Source organism: Corvus hawaiiensis, chromosome 1 (assembly GCF_020740725.1).
Source record: "Corvus hawaiiensis isolate bCorHaw1 chromosome 1, bCorHaw1.pri.cur, whole genome shotgun sequence".
Taxonomy (NCBI): Eukaryota; Metazoa; Chordata; class Aves; order Passeriformes; family Corvidae; genus Corvus; species Corvus hawaiiensis.
The window spans coordinates 9,281,714-9,302,702 of NC_063213.1; the positions used below are offsets into that span (position 1 = coordinate 9,281,714).

At 37.4% G+C, this 20,989-nt stretch overlaps 1 protein-coding gene across 2 annotated transcripts in view; it reads right to left on the bottom strand.

The window, feature by feature from the left end:
* The window catches only part of PTPRN2 (protein tyrosine phosphatase receptor type N2), a 653,490-nt gene that overhangs the window by 404,017 nt on the left and 228,484 nt on the right, over positions 1–20,989 (bottom strand). For both annotated transcript variants that reach the window (XM_048327270.1, XM_048327179.1), the window contains exons 4-6: positions 18,339–18,456; positions 13,427–13,589; positions 140–614 (exon numbers count right to left, since the gene is read on the bottom strand). In XM_048327270.1, coding sequence (XP_048183227.1) covers positions 140–614; positions 13,427–13,589; positions 18,339–18,456 — 756 coding nt within the window. The remainder of the gene's footprint in view (positions 1–139; positions 615–13,426; positions 13,590–18,338; positions 18,457–20,989) is intronic.

A 20,989-nucleotide genomic window follows, 5' to 3' on the forward strand; every position in this document is an offset into this window, starting at 1 on the left:
TACTGTGTTATGGTAGATATAAATATGCCAATAGTAGGAGATATATCAAATGTCTAATTTTATTTTCTTTTTCTCAAAAACGCTCAGTAAACATGAGGGAAAGTTCAGATAAGAAAAAATAAGTAAATATCAACTTTACCATCCACAATGCTCAGAGGGTCCTTTGGATTATCCTGGGAAGCAGATTTATGACTCAGCATCTCAGGGGTTGCCCTCAGCACTCCAGGCACAGGCCTTGGCTGGAGCGGCTTCTTCACTTTGAAATCTTCTGCTTTTCCTTTGGCAAAAGTTCCGTCAAAAGGACTGACCTGTGTAGAATACAATCTCTCAGCATAAGCCTGAGACCCTTTAGTCCTGCTGTGAGGGCTTTTATCACTGCTCTGTGCCGACAGGTTCTGGGTGATGTAGGAGTGCAGTGCGGCCATCAGGCTCTTTTGGCCGAGCCCCATTCCCGACTCTGGCAAGAGCTGGTCTGGCTGGCGCTGGCTGAGGGTCCTCCCGTGGGGATTCTCAGAGGATTCCTGATGGGATTTGGATGCCTGTGCCAAAGGAAGCAATCGCTCTTTGGGGTTTTGCCTCATGTAGTACCTCATAGGATCATTGTAGATGTAGCTCTAGAGAGAGCAGAAGGTGGAAAAAAGGAAAGGGATCAGTATTGCTTTGTAATTATTGTTGTGCTGGGATCTGAGGCTTAACCCTTAGTGCTTTACCAACCCAGAAAGCAATAATTGGAACCCATAATGCAAATGTCGACTGCAAACCTCAAACTGTTAAGCGTGCTTCAAAGAGGCACTACCACTTCTGTGCAAAAACCCAGTTTATTAAATTATTGAAAAGCAAGAGAAAGAGATTAGATAGAGAATAATACAACTCAATGTTAACTATGTATGCACTATTTGTATTTAGTGAGACAAAGAAAATTTGATAAATACACTTTCCCTTCGGTTTTTACTTAACCTTTGAGAATAACTATTCTTCAGATTACTTACCAAAAACTAGCATGTCAAATTAAAAATGTCATTTTTAAAAGAACATCAAGTAAGTAAAACAATTTTTGCATACATTAAATTCTTTGTTCTATTTTAAATGAAAACATTTTTTTCCACTAAATTAAATCTCTAATCAATATATCATCTGACACTATGAAAAAAAGTATAAACAACCTTTTAATTTTTTTAAATAAATTATTATTTTATGGAAAAACAACAGAGCAAATTAAACAAGAATGTGGAAAACATGCCAATCAAGCTAAACCCACATTTTTATTGAAAAAGTGCTGGGGAATAAAAAGTGGAAAGGTGGTCTTGCAGTCCAGTTTTCTATTTTCAGTTTCATATCTTCATGGACACACCAGATGGACATTCTTTTTACTATGATTTAATCCTAGAAACATTTTTGCTATGATCACAACCTGCAGGCAGGACTTCTTGGTTTTTTAAAAACCCACTTCCATCCTCCTTAATAATTTCAAAAATAATTTTCCTTTACTTCTCGCTAAATACAACTTTGAACTGAGAGGTTTACTTATATCCAGAATCATGCCAATTAGACTCTTTGTTTATAATTGTCTCAGGACACTTTGCTGAAGTTGCATCCCATGCTGTATGTGTGTTGCAGGACAGATCCTGCTGCTCCAGCTGTGCTTTCTTGGTTAAACTGTACCACAAACTACATACAATGTGGCAAACTTAGGACAGAGACTATTTCAGCTCTCACTGCTATAAATTATAGTGAATCACTGGTGTCCCTGTGCACTGATGACATAATGATTTAGGACAGACAGAGCTGCAAAACACAGAGGGAGTGAAGAGACTATACACTCCAGAGGAGAGCAATTAGAAGGATTCAGACAGAAAAAACATTTTTTATGTATTTGCTAATGTACTTTGTAAAAACAAAATAAGTAAGATTGATAAACTCCTCCAGAGATGAAGAAATAATTTTAAATTTTATCTAGGTCTTAATTTTTGGAAAATAATTTTGCTGTCCATCTGAATAATTCTATTTCTTCTGATATCAGTCAGTGGATTTCACAACACATATTTATATACCTTTCTCTCCAAGAGGGCTTTCCTCCCCTTAAGAAATGATTGAAGAGGTTAGTTCTATGGTTCCACGTCATGATTTAAATAGAATTATGCTATAGGCAATTTTATTACAGAGACAAAAGGCATTTTGGCCGCTTTGGCTTGTGATCTACCAATGCAAGGCTTTGGATTTCTGCAGCTGGACTTTAACATAGAAATGTGCCTTGTGAAAGCCAAGAAACTGGGCTACAGTAAGGCAGTGTCAAAGAATATAGAGCTAGAGATCAAGCAGCTTTGTGTATGAAATATTTTAGTGTCCCCTGGGAACTGTTTCAAACAGCAGCAGTGCAGCTCTGGTTCAGTGCTCCAGCTGCAGGGTAGGCACTGCTCTGATCAGCTCCAAGGGGGAGCCAGTTGTCAAAATGCAAGCTGAACACTGTTTACATGCTTAATAGCAAAGCCTAAATGTGAAAAACTTCCAGCCAGATACATTCATCTACCTATTTCAACAGGTCTTTGCCTGGGGTAATTAACTCTCTAATGATACACCAGAGTGAGGAGGAACTGCAGAGGATGACACAAAGCAACCCAGGACATCCCAAGCAGCTCACTGAGAATTCACATAAGCTGCCATCTGTCTTTCCCACTCCTGTTCTCTCTGCCTTGCTGCCTTCCAGAGGACCTTTTCAGCTCAAGGGAAGGAAGAACAGGGAGCTGTGAAAGGGAGAAACATGACAGGAGGAAGAGGACATTCCCCATTCAGTCATGGAAAGACATGAAATTGCTCAATCCAGCTTGGGTAAATGCACCCAAATTTGGATCTATGTCCCATATCCAGCTCTCTCTTTTGCCTCTTAAGATTTAAGTGTTAGAGGGGAAGAAACTGCTGGACAGTCTCAAACCATGTGAAAGATTAGGGTCAGGAGATGTGGGCTGGCTTTTGATGAGCTATTTAACAAGTCCAAATAACCTTTAATATTAACAGGCCAGTGACTTTCTGTTCTTGCAGACAACGAGCACATCAACAAAGAAAAGACCACTAACCCACCAAGTGACTGTGCACAAATTGGATATAAGTGTGTGCCAGTTCTGGGCTCAGAGCTGCACCTCTATCAGGAAGGGGCAGCCTCTCAGCAGCTTGACAGGTCACACTTTGGGCAGTTAGGGCTGAAATACTAGAAGTTCTAATTAAAGCAGAGCACTGACAGTTCAGCTGTCTTCATTCAGATAGCAGCCCATCTGATGTAGCTTACTCTGACTTAATTAAAGGGGTCTCACAGCTGTATGGCAATCCTGCACTTGCAGGAGAAAAGAAATCCCCTTCCTTGCTGCCCCCATCTCAAACAAAACACCCAAAGTATATGTGCCACCTGACATATGCAAGGTGAAATCCAAGTAAAATTGCAGCACAGATAAATACAATCCTAAACTATGGGTTTGCCTAAGTGGTATGGGAAAAAAAAAATCTAATTTTTACAGAAAAATACAGGACAAAAATATCAGTAATATGTAATTTAGAATCCAGTGACAATTTACATCTCAAGTTATTAATAACAATTGCAGAGCACTTTGATTATCTTATCTGAAGTGGGTTTTGCAAGCTAAATTCCTGAACACGGACGTTGCTAGTTTGATTAATGTCAAAGTTAAATGGCATAATCCATGGTTATTGAAAAGAATGTAAATTCCCATGTTGGTGCCTTTGGAGAATTTGAACATTATGAAGAAGCAGAGGGAAACATGGAGCTGGAAATTTTTAAAAGAAAATACATTTCTGGATTGATTACACTGGATTCATATGAAGTACTGCCAGTAGTAGAACAAAAAACTCCACCCCAAACAAACATTAATTGAAATGTGAAAAAATAAAGAATGCTCTAGTTACCATATAGATGGTTTACATTGAGTAGGCTTGAAACAAAAGCCTCTGTTACTATCAGGACCATTTCATTTTTTAATCAGTAAAATATTGTTCAATTATCTCATGTCACTGATACAAAGCCTTTGAAAAGCACTCCGAACTGCTAAAACCCTCAGTTTTAAAAAAATCTCATTCCTCCATCTGCACAGGATTTTCCTCTCCTTCACCACCTTTCAAATAAGCTATCTCAATAATTCGCACATTACAAAAAATCCACACACACTAACCTTTCTGAAGATGGAATTGTTAGGGCAATGTCTTGTATGGTTTAGGTATGTAACTAACTGACATTTTCTGCATGAAAGTTCACAGAAGGGCACATTAAATTACACTCTGCAGACACGGTATGCAAAAGTCTATGGACTACATGTATTATTAAAAAAACCTAACAAATTAAAAGAGAGGTGCAGGATTAGATACTTACAACACAATGCTGTTCAATTTATCCACTAAAGGGTAGATTGACTTGAATATTTTGCCCAAGTGCAGAAAGAATGGAATCCAATTTATGACAAAATACTTCCTTTCCTGCACATACATTTGCTAAACCTTGAAGGCATATAGAGCTAACAAAAAAATCCCTTAGAAATGCATAAAGAAGAAATCTTCTACCCTCAATTTCATTTATGTTTTTCTGTTTGATGCATTTGCAGATATTAATCCATGTTTGCTACCACCTAAATTTGGTTGGAGCATGATTCCACCTACAACCCTTAATTTACTGTGCCTATTTGAGATATTGACATTATGGTCTCTGAAATTAGAAAATAAAACCACAACAAACACTGGAAGGCCCATCTTTACACATGGTGGGATAAAATAACATTTTCCAAAGACTCACAGAAATGATATTACCTCATACCTTAACTCACAGTGTGGAGTGAAAGAAGTTTAGCTTTTGTACCAGACACAGTCTAGATGCCCTGTGACTCACACAGACTTGCCCCATGCAAACTCCCTACATGGGAGATACATGAACTCATGTGAACCCCCAAAACAAACACCAGCACAAGTGGCACTGCCTGATTGCTAAATCAAAGGGTAGACTGTGAATTTGTATGGCTCGGTTTAACTTTAAATTGAGAGAAATCCACCCAACAATGAAACCTGTGGGCCAAATGGGTGTCATGGCGTGGATGACAGCATGAAATCCCTGGGATGGGACTGAGAAAGCAGCACAGCTCTGTCCTCAGAGCATCACAGGTAAAGTAGCAAGTCCTATAACAAAGAAGCCTTAATTCTTTCAGCTGGTGAGCTGCTGTGCCCACACAGTGCTGTCCTGTCAGGATATCTCAGCAGGCTTCCAGCCAGGTTCAAGCTGAAAGGGGGGAATTCCCTTCACAAGCTCTGTGTGCTGTAGACATGACCTTACATGCTCTGCACCAAATTCAGTGTTAGCTTTGTCTGAAAATAACAACTACAGCCAATGAAAGTTTTCAATTTTCTGAGTAATCATGGAGCAAAAGCTTTTTCTATGAGCTGATAATGACCTTTTCACTAACTATAATGATATTACATCATGCACAAACCCCAAGAATTTGGAAGACTAATTCAGAATCCGGAAGATGGTAAAGAGGCCAAACCAGTGCTTCGTGCAATGGTGGGATAGCATCAGGCCATGGCCTACCCACAGATTCACAGGCTGAAGGCAACAGGCACCATTTCAGTCATCTCACCTGACCTACTATTTCAATAATTTTCTGCAACTGTCTTATATTTTCTTTCTGCAAAATACAGTAGCTTTGAAACCATTTAAGAACTAAATCAGAGAAGGTGGCAGAGATTGTTAATCAACATCCTGTAGTTTGCACTGTCAAAAACTTGATCAAGCAAAAGGAGGCTTCAGAGTCTGCTTTGATCAAAACTTTGACGACTTTGTTCCCTAATCCTTGTTGTGAAACCACAGTGCAACAGGACTGTCCAGGCTCTGACTCTACAGCATTCAATAAACTCTACTGCTGTAATTTCAGTTGATTTCAGAGATTTGGCTTCCACTCTTAAACAAAACAACCCTCAAAAAAGAAAAAAGGAAAAAAGGAAAAGAGAGGACAAATACGCTGGCTTCTTTCATGTATAAGTTACTATTTTAAAAAATCACTTTTAAGTCTCAAGTGTTCCCAGCCATTCTTGACCTTCTTTGGAATGATCATATCTGCTTGCCTACCCTTCATCTACAACAGACTCTCCCACATGGATAATTTTTATTGTCAGTTGATGTAACTTATCATCTTTAGTTTTCATAACTAACTGCTGGTTTTTCTCTTTGTTTCTGACACATTTCCATTCTATGGGTCAAAACAACATTTCCTTTGGTGCAAAAGGAGTTCTGGGTGGTCCTTCCTCAGCATTCACCATTAGCTCATCATAAACAAAAAAGGTCAGTTTTACACATTGGGATATATGATAACCTGGCTTTTCTCCACACATAAAGGATAAAACACATGGAGAAAAATGAAAGGTGGATGACCCCAAATAACCTGATCAATGCCAAGGGGCCCCTGCCCTGGCTCCATCCAGGGCCATCACAGTGAGCCATCAGCCATCATGTCCAGGAGCGCCACCCACCAGACGGTTGATGGGAGAAGCTCTCTGGATCACCCTGCAGATAGAAAGGGGTTCATGTCTGCAGGGGTGTGGGACTCCTTATGGGATGCAGGACTCCTTATGGGTGCCATCTTGTCATTGTCCAAGGCATACTATGGGATGTTTAGGAAAAAGGAGTAGTAGGGACTGGTAGCATGTAAGCAGACTGACCAATACACTTGTCTGACCATGTCTTGTGTCTGTCCTGTCTACTCAACAAACTCAATTTCTAATGAATCTCCGGGGTGGGAAGCTCTGCTCTGTACCTTGTGTCCTGTGGTGCCTACTGGCAGTACCTGCTCCACTTGGCTGTTGCCTAGACATGGGGACACAAGATTTGGGGCATCTTTACCGCTGTCAGAAGCTCCTTGACATTACCAGCAGGAACAAAAGAGTGACAGCCAACCTCCAGTGATGGCAGAAATTGTGCAGCGGGGTGATCAGTGCTGATAGATCTACCAGGGTGTATCAGCTTCCCTTGCCTGAGAACATTTTGCTCATATGCCAATAAGTCTGTTACTCAAGGTTTCAGTGAATGATGTTTAAACACATTTTCTGTAGGCATATGCTGGTATATAAAGCTATCTCATTATCTAAAGATGATTTTCATAGAAACATGATGATCTTCATCTGCCAAAAGTTGAGCACATTAGCACCAATTCAATATATTTATAACTGCAACACACCAATCTAGAAAATACTTTTAACCTAAGAAATGCAAGTGAATAGAGTTCTGCAGGATTGATGTCCACAACATTGCTTTACAATCCCATTGAAAGCAACCTTCCATTTGCTGGACAGCTGCTTGAGGTCAGCTGAGGTCTTTTCCCTCCATTAAAAAAAAAAAAATTGTTATTCCACTGTCCTGAAATGTCTACACCAATACACTCACACAAAGGTAGACAAAGTAAGTTTAAATTTCTATGAGCCCTGCTCTCTCATTTGATAAGTATGATGGAAAAATAAAAATGGAATGCACTTTAAAATTTGTATCAGCCCCATCATCTTTTATTTACTGATTGCAGTGAACTGAAGTTCTGGGAGTAAATATTTGGAAGACAAACAGCAAACTTGCAGGAAAAATTACAGAAATGAATTCCAAACACATGGTATTTGGAAAAGAGAGTTGATTTTGAAGGGGAGGATCTGAAAAAGAACCAAATCTTATTATACAGTCAGTATGTGAGATTTTAAAAATATCAATCTATGTTTCATCTGGGAATTACTAGAAATTAATTAACTGCCCTTTTAAATAAGACTCCAGACTTTGACACAGATCATTTATAATAACATTTCCATGGCACTTGTATCTTCTAATAATTGAAAAAATAATTAATCCTTACAAGACACCTGTGTGATAAGGGAAATGATGGTTTCTATGTTAGATGTTGAAATTCTGTCATTACATCCTGCATAAACTGATGGGTTGTAGGTAAAAGCAGGAGTTAGGTCTAAGACTTGAGCATGATACTAGCACTAGAATGCTCCTTTGCCAAATTATTAGTTCAAAAAATAAATCACAAGTCACGTTAGATCACCAGACTCTGTATTTATGCCACAAACAACATGACTGCAATTTTACTTGGCTTTGTAGCCATGATTCTGTTAGAGCTTTAAATGAGTAGGTACCAGTCCTTCCAGAAAAAAATTGCAATCTACAGCAGACTCCTGCAGAATGGCCTAGAGGATGGAAATTACAGGCTCTCATTTCATATACTTTAATTAGAATAGATGGATCACAACCTGAAAATTCTCTTTTTCCCTCCATTGATCATGGAATCAGTTTAGGCCAACGCGCACCAATACAGACAACTATTTCTGCTCCAGCGCTTATGGGGGTTTGTTTGTTGGGTTTTGGGGCTGTTTTAGTTTGGTTTTGGAGTTTTGGGGTTTTTTTGTCTGTTTGTTTGGAGGGGAGGGGTTGTGTTTATGTGTGTTTGTTAGCTTTTTTTTTAAGGAGGATTTAATGTTTCTATTCTGCTATAAAGAGCTGTGGAGAGGAGAATGATCTGAAAGATGAAATACTTTTCTGGGATTTGAGGCTTAACTTTTAGTCTACACTTTACCAAAAAACTATTGCATGGCCTCAGAAAATCTGTCTAATCTGTCTGTGAAGTAGGGGCATTAGTTCTTCCCTACTTTGTAATGGCTTTAGGTAAATTAATACACCAATGCTTGGGAAATTCAGATATCACTGCTTAAGCATGCCAATAGAGAGTATTGGCAATTCTGTAGCTTCAAGGAGACATTCCTTTATCAATTATTTCAGAAGTATTTTTATGAAAGTGTTCAAGCACAGCTGAATTACATTTTTTATACATAATCCCTTATATATGAAATATTAAATTTTACACTTATATAAATAGAGTTTAAATGTATACACTGCAGGATGTTTTTTCACTTTTCATCAACATTCTGATGAACTTCATTCAGTCCTGTATTTAAATCAGTGTTAGATAAATAAGGGTGCTGCTTTTTTGAATTAAAGCTCCAGGTTAAAATGTGCAATGACTAAGTAATTTCTTACTAGTTAATCACAGTAATTATTATTTGCAGATAAGCTCAGAGTACATCTTTGAGCACTCATGCACTCAGATTCTCTAAAATAAATAATAATCCTTTTAAATAACTATCACACACATTAGTTCTTTTGGTGATCAATTACAAAGATTCAAACAATTGATTTTTTTTAGGCCAGAAAATATATGAATTTTTATTTTATATAATTTACATGAGTTTTTATTTGCAACTTCTCCCCTTTCAGCAGCACTGCACTGCTGAGCCACAACTCTCTGGCACTAACCAGTCACTTTATTTGTTTCTTTTCCCCTTCATGATTCTGAAAAGGCCTTTATTAGCCAGTTCTTTGATGTAAAGATCCTGGGTGTTTTTCCCCAGAAATCTTTGCTTTAAAATTCATAAGAATACCTAAGACATGGAGATTTCTGTAATTACAATATCTATACAAGTTTCCCATGAAAATGAATGTAACTAAAACACAAAGAAACAGAAACAACAGAAAATTCAGGAAATTCCATAATGTATCTGACATAATTTTCTCTTTCCCCCAGTCTTACCTACAAGGGCCTAAAAGGCACATTGGCCTGGGAAAGACCTCAGCAGCAGGTAGGACCCACTCTGTCTGAAGCCTTAAGGGGCCAGGTCAGAGGAAAGGAGAAAAAGTAATTCCATGAATCTTCTGGCCATAAAACCCAAACCACAGAACAGACTGGCCTGGGAAAGACCTCAGCAGCAGGTAGGACCCACTCTGTCTGAAGCCCTAAGGGGCCAGGTCAGGGGAAAGCAGAAAAAGTAATTCCATGAATCTTCTGGCCATAAAACCCAAAGCACAGAACAGAGACCTCTGCAAGAAGAAATACAGCCACAGCACAAGTGTGATGGCAACTTCCTTATTCCTGCAGCCTGTCCAGCAGGAAGTACACTTGGGTCAGGTTTCAAATAAGCTCTCTTTCTGTGAAGATTAAAAAATTTTCTCGGTCAGATGAAAGCAGCACAATTGAAATCTCTCGAATACAGGCATACAGACCAGCAGCAAAGCCAGCAAGTTCTCCTTTACAGCCTCTGAGCTTAAGCAATACCAGCTACCTGCTAATTATTCAAACCCAACAAAACCCTGAGCCTCAGTTTCTGTAGGAATGTCAACCATGTAGTGGGTTTTTCAGGGGTTTGGGTGTTTTGATATGAGAGGCATTTGTTCCAGCTGGAGGGGAGAAGGGCAGGGCAATTCACACATGATTTGAAGCCTCTGCATTTCTTGCCTCTGTAGCTAAGACAAACCAATTCTCATTACAATGTGTGCCTGGCTATGTTTTATTTTCCATACTTATATGGTCTAGCATAGTTTGGGTTTTGTGGTGGCTGACGGAGCCCTTCTTAACGAAAAACCCAAACTATGCTAAACCATGACACATACTACATCCAGGTTTGGTAGAAAGGGATCACAAAGCCTGATAATTCAGCATTTTGTGAATGGTAAAACTTTCACATAAAGCCCAAGTGTGTGGGGGGGAGAAGACCAAGAAAACCAAACACAAAATCCCACTAGCTAATGCTTAAGTAACAAATGCCACCAAGTGCCCATTTCCTGAACAACTCTTTTCAGCTGAAGTAAAGTGAAATGTTCTTTACAACTGTAATCCTCGGGAAACAGACCTACCAAACTTCTGATTTGCTGCTATTTATTCCCTGGCAGAGTCATTATCAGCTGGCTAGATTACAGCCTGCAGTAGATACTGCCTAAATACTGAGAAATAATTTTAAGTTTGTGATGAACTTCAAGTGATTCAAAAATCACTCAAAGAAGCTCTTGCAGTAAATGGTAAACATCATAGGAATTTAGGTCAATCACATGATTTAAGTTTACTTAAATTATTCCTGTTACTGTTGGATCAAGCCTCAAGCTGACAGTTGTTTGAATGAGGGAAATAGGAAAAGAGTTACCTGCTTTAAGTTCTGTGATGTTTTATTTTACAACTTTCTGCATAACTATATGTGTGATGTCTTTACAGTAGTTTTGAAGCTCTGTACAGTTTTATTCTGATAATACAAGTGGAAGACTGTAGGGCAACAGAAGACTGAAAGACTGCAAAATGTATTAATGTTAAGATACAAAATAACATTTTCAGAGTATAAGGAATATTTTAAAAACTCTTTGCCTTTTATCTTCCTTTGTTTTACATTTGGCCAGAGACCTCTGATGTTGGGCTTGGAATCTGAATCCACTCAGGAAGTCTGTCAAGAAGCACTAAATTTCTGAAGGATTCACTTGAAGCTACACTTCATGGCACGTAAGGTATCAAAGCAACCAGAGCAGTGCTATGTCTCCTATTCCCCAACAGCAGGAATGAAGTGACAGAGGTAAATGTATACTTGAAAGAAAATTATTTTTAAGAAGGACAAATGCTCAAAAGCTGCAGTTCTAAGTAGGGTAAACTACCTCTGTCTTGTGCTTATTTTTAATCAGAAAAGGACAAAAAAGCTTAAAAGATTAGATCTTGCTACAATTATATAATGTAGGTTTTTAATTTATCTATATATTAAGTACAAAAATAAGGTACCAATATTTTGTTGAAGCCTGCAATTAAAGTGCATAAGGTAGCCATCTCCAATTTCAAGTGGTACAACCTTATCAAAAGTAGCTCATTAAGTTACTTTACCACTTTCTCTTTTCAAATTGTTAAATTTTATGAGTTCTTTTCTGCTGCTTGGAGCAGCAAAAATCCTGTTTTCTCTCTTGTTTAAATGTTATGTCACTAATAAAACAATGGATCAAGATAAAAATACCATGTCCCTCTTGCTTTTTCAAGAAGAGCAGTTGCATTTTAGTTTTTAAAATAATTTTCCCTTCCTTTTCTTCATTTTTTTAATTTTAAATTAGAGGTAACGCATCTGACTCAATGTCTGTTGTTTTTAAATGCTCCTTAGTAAATAGAAGTGTACAGTTTGCTCCTAAACGTGCTTCATTTCCAGATTTCCTCCTCTTTATCCCACTCCCCCCAGGCTTCAGAGTACCCATCTCCATGGCAACACTCGATAAGGTTGGTGGGTGGTGTTATCACAGCAGGCTTCCCCACAGAAGGTCTCAGCCATATGGATTATTTATGAACTTGCATGACAACACCAGACCCACTGAAATACTTCTTGAGCAAGTTTTTCTTGAAAGCCAGTGATTCAAAACAGAGCATCCTCACTGCAGCCAGCACCCATGAGGAGAGAGTAGACGAAAAGCAGCACCAAGGTGGTCCCTGATCCCTCTTCAGAGCTGCCTTGCTGCTGCCTGAAAGCTTCTCTTGGTCCTATGAGGCAAGATGACGAGCACCTAATGACACGTGCCATAAATCGTAAGTGCTGTATAAATGTCAGTCAGAAGCTGGAAAGTTGTGCTTCTGACAATAACAACCACACTAAATGGTTGCTACAACTGGTGCTGTCACCAGGAGTTGCTGTTGCAGATACATGACAGTAGTTTGGTATCTCTGAGTTAGTTCCTGAACTAATCCAGCAGTTTGGCTTTGACACTATAGTCTCTTCACCTGATTCTTTTCCTAAAACTTTAGCATACTTTTTGGCAAATTTTGCATTTATACTGTATGCATTGAAATAGCACATACAATGTCTTGTAAAGGACTGCTGTAATAGCAGCCTAGCTCTTTAAAATCAAAGAGTGCACATCTTTTGAGCAAAAGATGCAAGGGCATAAGGGCCTGTTGTAGGGAACCCTTCCATCCAATAATTTTAATAAATTTATCAAGTTGCATCTTAGAGTGAGACAGATTTTCTCTAGGAAGGGAAAAAAATTATTTAGTTCTCAAATAGGCATGTTTCTGGTTTTTGACATAGTCAATACTCAAGATTTAATGGTTATGATTTATCTTCCTAGCTATCTGTACATTTATAATGTATAACATATGACCTTTATGATCAATAAGATGTAGGAAATATTGAGGCACCATTTATCAGACCCATTATTAAAATCTGCTTAAAGATTATATTAATTTTACCCTAAGCAGCATAAATACCAGCAAGAGGTCACACGGTAGTTCAGCCAGCGTTTTGGAGAGGAGTGGATCCGATGCAGTAAGAGGAGTTTCAGATCAGCCAGTGAATATGTTAACACTTTTATCCCACTCTTCCTTCTTCATCACATGCAATCCATCCCTAATTAGGGTAAAATGCTCCAGATTTGATGAGCTGAAGCATTTACAATGCTGAAGGTGATTAATGTTGAGAAAACTTTGTGCACTTATGATAATCAATTGGAGTAGGCAGTAAAAAACAATGTCTGGTCTTGAGACAGGGGAAATTTCAAAAATTAGAACTCAGAGAAGAAGGAAGGCAAAATCACAAAATGTAGGAACCACATCAAAAATACTACCTTGACAGAAGTTTTGTCACTTGTCTTCCTTGGATACAAATTTTTAGATGCAGACTGGGAGAGAATTCTGAGATATTTAAGGTATTGCTGAAGAGACTTGGCCAAGTTCACGTCATTTTCCACATCATAATTTCTTTCGTTATCTGCATTCTGTCCCAAAGTCCTGCATAGCAAAATCAAGGAAAAGAAAGTTACCAGCCTGTCCAGTGTAAAAAGTGGCCAACTAAAAAGGCACTGAAAGCCACTGTAGTTCAATACGTAACAGAAAAGTCACTCAAAAGCTTAGAAACCACAAACGTATAGAAAATTCAATGTTTAAGCAAAAGTAGTCAAAAAATCTTGCACTATTAACAGTTTATTTCATGCATCAAAGTTAATGATTCTAGAGTAAATCAAATAAAATGCCACATCAAGGCAAAGCCATATTCAGAAGAAAAGAAAATGCTTGTAAAAAGAAAATGCACATGATTAAATTGCACCCCAAAGCAACACGGGATAGTTCTAAGATTTAAAAAACTTTCTGGATGATGATGAGATTCAGTACCAATTTGGCCCTGCACCAATGTAATGAATAGAAGGAAGACTACTGGATATGCAGAAATAATGGAGCAAGTAAACTCCAGCGAAAGGCTTGAAAAGGGAATAATGAGATGGAACAAGTATCTCTTCTGATCTTCTCATGTGCCTGGGATTCACAGAATAGTGGTGTTTCCTGAGTGGTTTAGACAGATTTTGGTGACATTTGCAAAGAAAAGCTGGAAATGTGATTAAACGATGGCAGTGTGGAGGTGTTTATATAGGATTCAGAGTGCTGTGTGCAATGAATCTGAATTATTACCAGCTGTCCTCATGTATCTCAACAACACATAAATGGTGATGATAATTTAAATGTCAGCATTGGTTACTATTTCATTCCTTGTGCAAGAAAAGAGAGAGAAAGTTCCCAGCCCTCTTCCTTCCCTGTGAGTGATGCACTGTTTTGAGGGAAATCACGTTTTGGTGTCACCATTTCCTACTCACATGCCCACACACTTCTCCAGTGAAGAATTCCAGGTGGAAGAGCTTTCCAGCTCAGTGAATGAATTTGACTTTCAACATCTCTGTGCCACTGTAAATAAAATTTTATTCTACCAGCCCATGTCTTGGTGCTAATGTAGAGGAACAGCCTGAGAGTGCACCATTATATCATTTTCCAAAGCTAGGGTTTAATTATATTACTTTAATCAAAAAGTAACAGACTTCCTTCCATGCTCACAGTTGTATCAGATGTGTGTCCCTACTAATTTACTACTAATGAATGTAATTAATAATCTAATTTACTGTGGTGGCATTGCAACCAACAGTGCTCACAGGTTTGCTCACTTTGAAATACCAGAAAAATCCTCCACTCCTCCCCAGGGTGAAACAGCAGGTTCCCATCAGAGACACAAACTCTAGGAAAAAGAAGGGTTACTGCACAGAGCACTGTAGCAAACCTGATATAATTTACCATCAGTCTTCCTTCCTTCTCATGCTGTTTGCGTTTTTCTCTTATTCCAGAGCTCTAAATTCTGCCTTCTGATGGAGCGTGGACATGCAGGTAACATTATCCACCTCCTTTTCATCTTAAAGCCAGACCAAAACTACTCTGCAGTTTTAGAAAAACCTGGGCACTGTGCTTTCTGCTTCAGTAGAGATGAACTAATCCAAACAGGCTCTCTTCATAGGAAGGATCCCAGTTGCCAACACTCATCTTTCATTCATTGATTAATTCCAACACCTATCTTCTGCTTTCTTCACTAATTTTAAAAGGAAGGGAAAATGAAAAAAACCAGACCGAATTCTGCCCCAAGGATTTCCACTGGAGGTAATGGGAACTGAATGCACAGACAAAAGACAGTTTTTAGGTTGGCTTTTCAAACCATTATTTACAGTATACAGTCACTGTCACTGGGGTAGAAGCAAAATCTGGGGTCTAAGATTTCTCATTTTTCATATGGAGACAGTAATTGCGCTCACATTTACATTCCACATTAGATGTACTATTTTATGCTATAAACATTTAAACAATTAAAAGGTAAAACTACAAAGCTTTACGTTTCATTTGATGACAACTTTAACAAGATACCATGAATACATAAGAAAGATTTTTAAAAAATTTTGTAGTTCACCCATATATCACCTTGTTAACTCAGGAATGAAAATGCATTAACTAACCTATTACTGCAACTAAATTAAAATATTTCTTTTAAATTGGACAACGTGATACTGGGAAATGGATGAAAGGCAAATATATAAAAGCACTTAGTGAGTAGGAGAAATGATCATCAGATGAGTTCTTTCTGTACACTTATTTGGAAGTATTTTCAGTTTTAATTTGCTCTGAAAAATGACTTTGCATACAATGAACTCAGGAGTATAAAGACAATACCATATATAATTATTTATCTACAGAAATAATTATGTAGTTCCTACAAAATCTAGCATTTCAGAAGCTTTTTTTGTGAAAATATCTAAATCACTGCACCTCTGCTATTTCTGGAATGTTCACAATTAAGAGATAGCACACATTTTAAAATAAATTTTTCCCTTTTAAAAGCTGAGAGAATCTTATTACTGACTTAATGATGGTTGTATTATAGAAATAATACTATACCCCATTTCATTCATTGAAGTTTGCTGGAAACGTTTGTGGTTTTGCCTAATTGCACCAATGAACACAACTGACATTTATTCCCTCTGTGCAGAATGGACTTTTTTCCTTTATCTTGAATCCTCTTTCAAGAGAGGGTTTTTTGAAATTTAATAAGGACTCAGGAAATACCACGTACACTCCAGTTAGCCAACAAAGAAAGAACTTTCATCTCGAAATCAAACTCCCAGTTTCAGCTTTTTTTTTTTTTTGAGATTAAATCCATGTCTTCTGTTTCATCAGATTTCATATGCACTAATTTAGCCTAAGTCAATTTACCTTTCAAGTGTCTGACTATTTTCTTGCTCTCACCAGCTCTGTGGGGATTAATGACTCATTAGTATGACTTCATATTGTCTTATTACACACGTTACCCTTAATAAAAGGTCTTCCTGCCACAATGTTTCTTTGATAATTAGATACCTACACTAAGTTGCTTTTTAAATTATTTAATTATTATCTGATAAGATTTTATAAGCACACTGAGCACACTGAGCATATAACACACTTGATCAGAATCTACAAGACACCAGATTTCCTACTGTTCTCTGACCTACAGAACACGTTGCAAATGGACAACCAGAAAAATCAATTAATGCTTTAAACTGTTGGCACATAAGATAATGCTTTCAGAAGCACAGCTTGGTGACTGCAGAAAATCTATCCACAATAGGAACTGCTTTATGTGAACACATTTGAAATTCTGATGTTCCTGAAGTATCGATATACAAAATGTTGTGGGTTTTTCCCTAACACATAGTTCTAGTTAAAAATGCAAAACATCTCAAACTTGATCACAACAGGAACTCCTAAAAGTGAGCAATTGTTTTCAATCTAAACCTTAAATAATTTCTTATGTCTTCTTTTTTTCTTTTTTTTTAATATAACTACAAATCTGGAACACTGCAGAATATGGCCTTGATCTCATGGAAATCTGGCCTATTTTGTCTTACTCTCATGAATAAAAATTTTAGGTACTCTCAAAAAAAAAAAATCCCCAGAAGATATTGAAGATCATTTCTGATACAATCTACTGAGAGTAATCCATTCAATAATGACATTTTGTGTATCTAAGCAGTGAAAACATGTTTATGGATTCAACCACATGTTGTTATCACCTTTATGGTAATCTTTAGATCACAATCTTCTTTAGAAGTTAAGTTTCTACCTTACTGCACTTCGGAAATGGTGCTGTGATTTTAAGAAATGCTTTTGAATCAGCAAACATGTGAAATACATGGTCAAAGTCTCTGAATTAAATCAAAAGAAACTGAGGCAAACACTGCTGAAGACACTGGGTAGTATCAATTACATAGCATTTTATTTCCAGAAAAAAGCAATCTAGGAAAGAAATGGTTCTGCAGTATATACAAACCACATACTGCAGTACATGAAGATCTGAATTCCAACATTCAATATTTTGCCCATCAAGGCTTGAAGCTCAAATTTATCCCACTATGATGAAAGTTTTTTTAACAAAAAGCCCTTTCTTTCAATTTCACTGTGTTTGAAAATGTACTTAAAATCATGTATGAGAAATTAAAATTTGCCATTTTTAATTGTTCCTAAAATTTCATTCTGGGGTTTGTGTGGCTGGATTGCACTTAAAAACCTGTAGGACAGAACAGACCAGGTGAAAGAGTCTCTTTATATGTGTAACTGTATATGAAGATGATATAATTGCAGGTTCTACAACCGTATCACTCCACAGAATTACAGATGTGTCTCTTGCAACCAATTACTGCAAAGTCACCCCTCAATACCTTTCAAGCCACACCCCAACATCATTTTCTGTCATGGGAACTTGCACGAATCTCTCCTTCCTGGACAAATTTTGCAAGTACCACTGGGAATCTATGGACTTCAATTAAAGGTATATTTTGACTTTGAAAATATAATTAGTTGTTCAGAATGTCATGCAATGCTTAGTCCAGAATAAAATGTCTCCTGTGGTTGAGCAAGTATAAGATTCCCTTTTAAGCCAGTCATAGGTAGGGATGGCTGAACTGACACTAGACAGTGCATGAACAGAATCAAAGGCCTGATGTTTTGAATTCTGACACCTTAATTAACAACAGAAAGTGTATTTCTTTAACTTGATGATAAACAGAAGAACAAGGTCTTCTTCATCATATAGGTAGTGGCTTTTGTGATTTTTTAAATTCTGTTTCTGTGCCAACCTCTTTCTTATCATTTGCAAACCCTTTGAAAAACCAGGCAAAAACACCACAGAAGACTTACCTTCCTGTGTCAGATCCTTCAGATGTGAATACATCAGGACGTCTGCTGTGGATTTTGTGAATGGCTGAGAGCTCCTGACCAATAACATGCTGTGTGTAATCATCTCGCCAGGTAAAACCTGATAAATAATGAAACAAACAAAACCAGAATAAAACAAATTCACTATTTAATAAATTTTAAGTTTAGCAAAAATGTGTCCTATATAAACATTAAAAAAAAAAAGAAAAAAGAAGCCTCATTTGGTTGGAACTCAAGAGTGAACTACAGATCCTTCGCATCTGTATGAAATTCTGTTAATGAAATTTTGCTAACAAAACTTGCAATAGAATTATGACAGTAAATCATGCAAGGACATTTTGAAAGCCTTTGGTCTTAGCAGAATCTTAGCTAGTTGCAAACCACTTTTAATAGATAAAAAAGGGTTATTTTGGACAGCTATGGAAATTATCCCACTAGCTGGTGTCTGTTGAAATGTTGTTTCACTTCTTCCTCATTCACAGCACATTGTCCCCTTTCTGTTTTCCCCATGAAACACTAAGATTTAGAACATTAAGGAGCTAGTACTGCAGTTTTAGGAAACACACGTGGAGGTCAATGTAAGCTATATTTAAATGTTGTGACAAAGAATTTTTGGAAGTGGAACTATGTAGGCAAATTACAGTGATTACTTGTTAATATGTGCACTGCCAATCTTTTGGTAATTATACTTGAAATAATGATATAATCCCAAACATAATTGTTACCTGATTTGGAGATTTTTACATGTTATGGTAACACTTCAAATCATTGAACTTGCCCATGCAATTATCTGCAGATATTTAATAAATAAATATCACATAACTCAAGAGATTTTCTGCTTTTATGCCATGTGAAGCCAAACACCACAAGTCTCTCCAATGAATATTGATAAAAGTTACAGATATGGTTATCCTGATAATATCTTCCTGTAAGAAAGCACCTAAATAAAAACCTTCTCTAGCACCAGATGAAGTAGTCAGATCTGGTTGTTAGAACCAGGAAGGGAAGTTGCTAGAACTTGGGAGGGGGATTTTCTGGTTCAGTCCCTATTTCACATACACATTATAAACTTCATCACAGTCTGGAGTCAACACAAGGTTTGTTGGTATAGCCAGACTCTTAGGATGCAGATAAAGCACCCTCAGCCTCAGGAGAACTCAGAACCTGGCCACCTCATTACTTGGGCTCTTCAGATTTTTCCACTGTATTGAAGTTATAGGAGAAAGGCTCACGAAGGATGTCTGCACTTCAGGCGGCTCTCTTGAAAGCTGTTTATTGCATAGGCGAAGTTACAGCAGTTCAGGGAGTGGATATCCAGAGCCAGCCCTACAGCTGCCAGCTCCAGCTGTAGGCATACCTGAAGCCGCTTTCTGTTCAAGTTACAAAGCATTATATACCTTTCTTTGCAGAGTATCTTAACACATAACAACCAATAAGCACCATACACAATACCTTTACATTTGCCTATAGCCTATCATAACTACTACCATCACCATATTATGGTCATTATTATCCAATCACAAGAGTAAGTATGTTACAAGTTAAGCTTACAATGGAAAATTCTTAGACATCTCTTCTTCTTGCTACATCGACACTTCTTGTTTGCCTGCAATATCTCTCTTTTTGGTAAAGACATGTTTTCTATTTACTTATGCTCTTCTTGAGACTTATTTACTTGGTGAAAAACATGTCTTTGTTTGTAGTCACATACCTTTGTCCTAATCATAAAAATCTCCTTCCAACTCATCTCCAACCTTTGCCTTCTCAGTTATTCAGTGGTCAGTGTTTCAGCAAAACATCTTTTACTCTATATCAAAACTTGCTTTCATTTCTCTCTCATCCTCAGTTTCTACATTCAGAGATCTTTCTGCCAAGTCTACATATCTGTGAAACTTTCTTACCAAACTTTCATCCTCTCCAACAGAAGTGGAATTATTTATCCGTTTACTAAATTCTAGAATTAGAAAAGAAGTCTAAATAGGACATTTCTCCTTTCTGCCAAAGGAGAAAATTCTGAGCATGCAGAAATAAAAATTACTTTAATATTTATCAAATTTTCATCCTAGGGAGGAGATACTTTTTTATGTTCAGTGTAAGTTTAGACAGGGCTAGGAAGCATTAAAACTATGCTGTTGTCTGGGATTTAGACAAGATTTGGGGGGGAAAAGAAAAGGCCCCATTTGGGCAAGATTTAGGTGGACTGCATCCCAAACTTTTTTTTTTTTTTCATTAGTAAAAATAATAATAATAAAAAATCTGAACAATGTAAGTATGCATGAAGGCTCTAACAAGCAAAAAAAAAAAGCTTTCTAACATTCCACTTGTGATCCTTCTTTCTCCTTTTCTTAAATAAAAATGTTTATTGAGGAAACACTTCACCTGAAGCCATATTAGATGTTAATGGCTACAGTAAATGACTCCAGACACTTGGGAGGGGGAAGAATATGTGTCTCTATCTAATCTGGTTTTATTTCTGATTCATCCTTTTCAAATGCAAATATCACCTTTTCAAAGATGCCATGTAAGAAGATGTATTCAAATAGTTTCAAAAATCTAAATCTAAGGCTGCTCAGAGAATGTTTTTATGTGAACACATAAAAATGAGTCACCATGCACCTAAGATTACTTTGGTG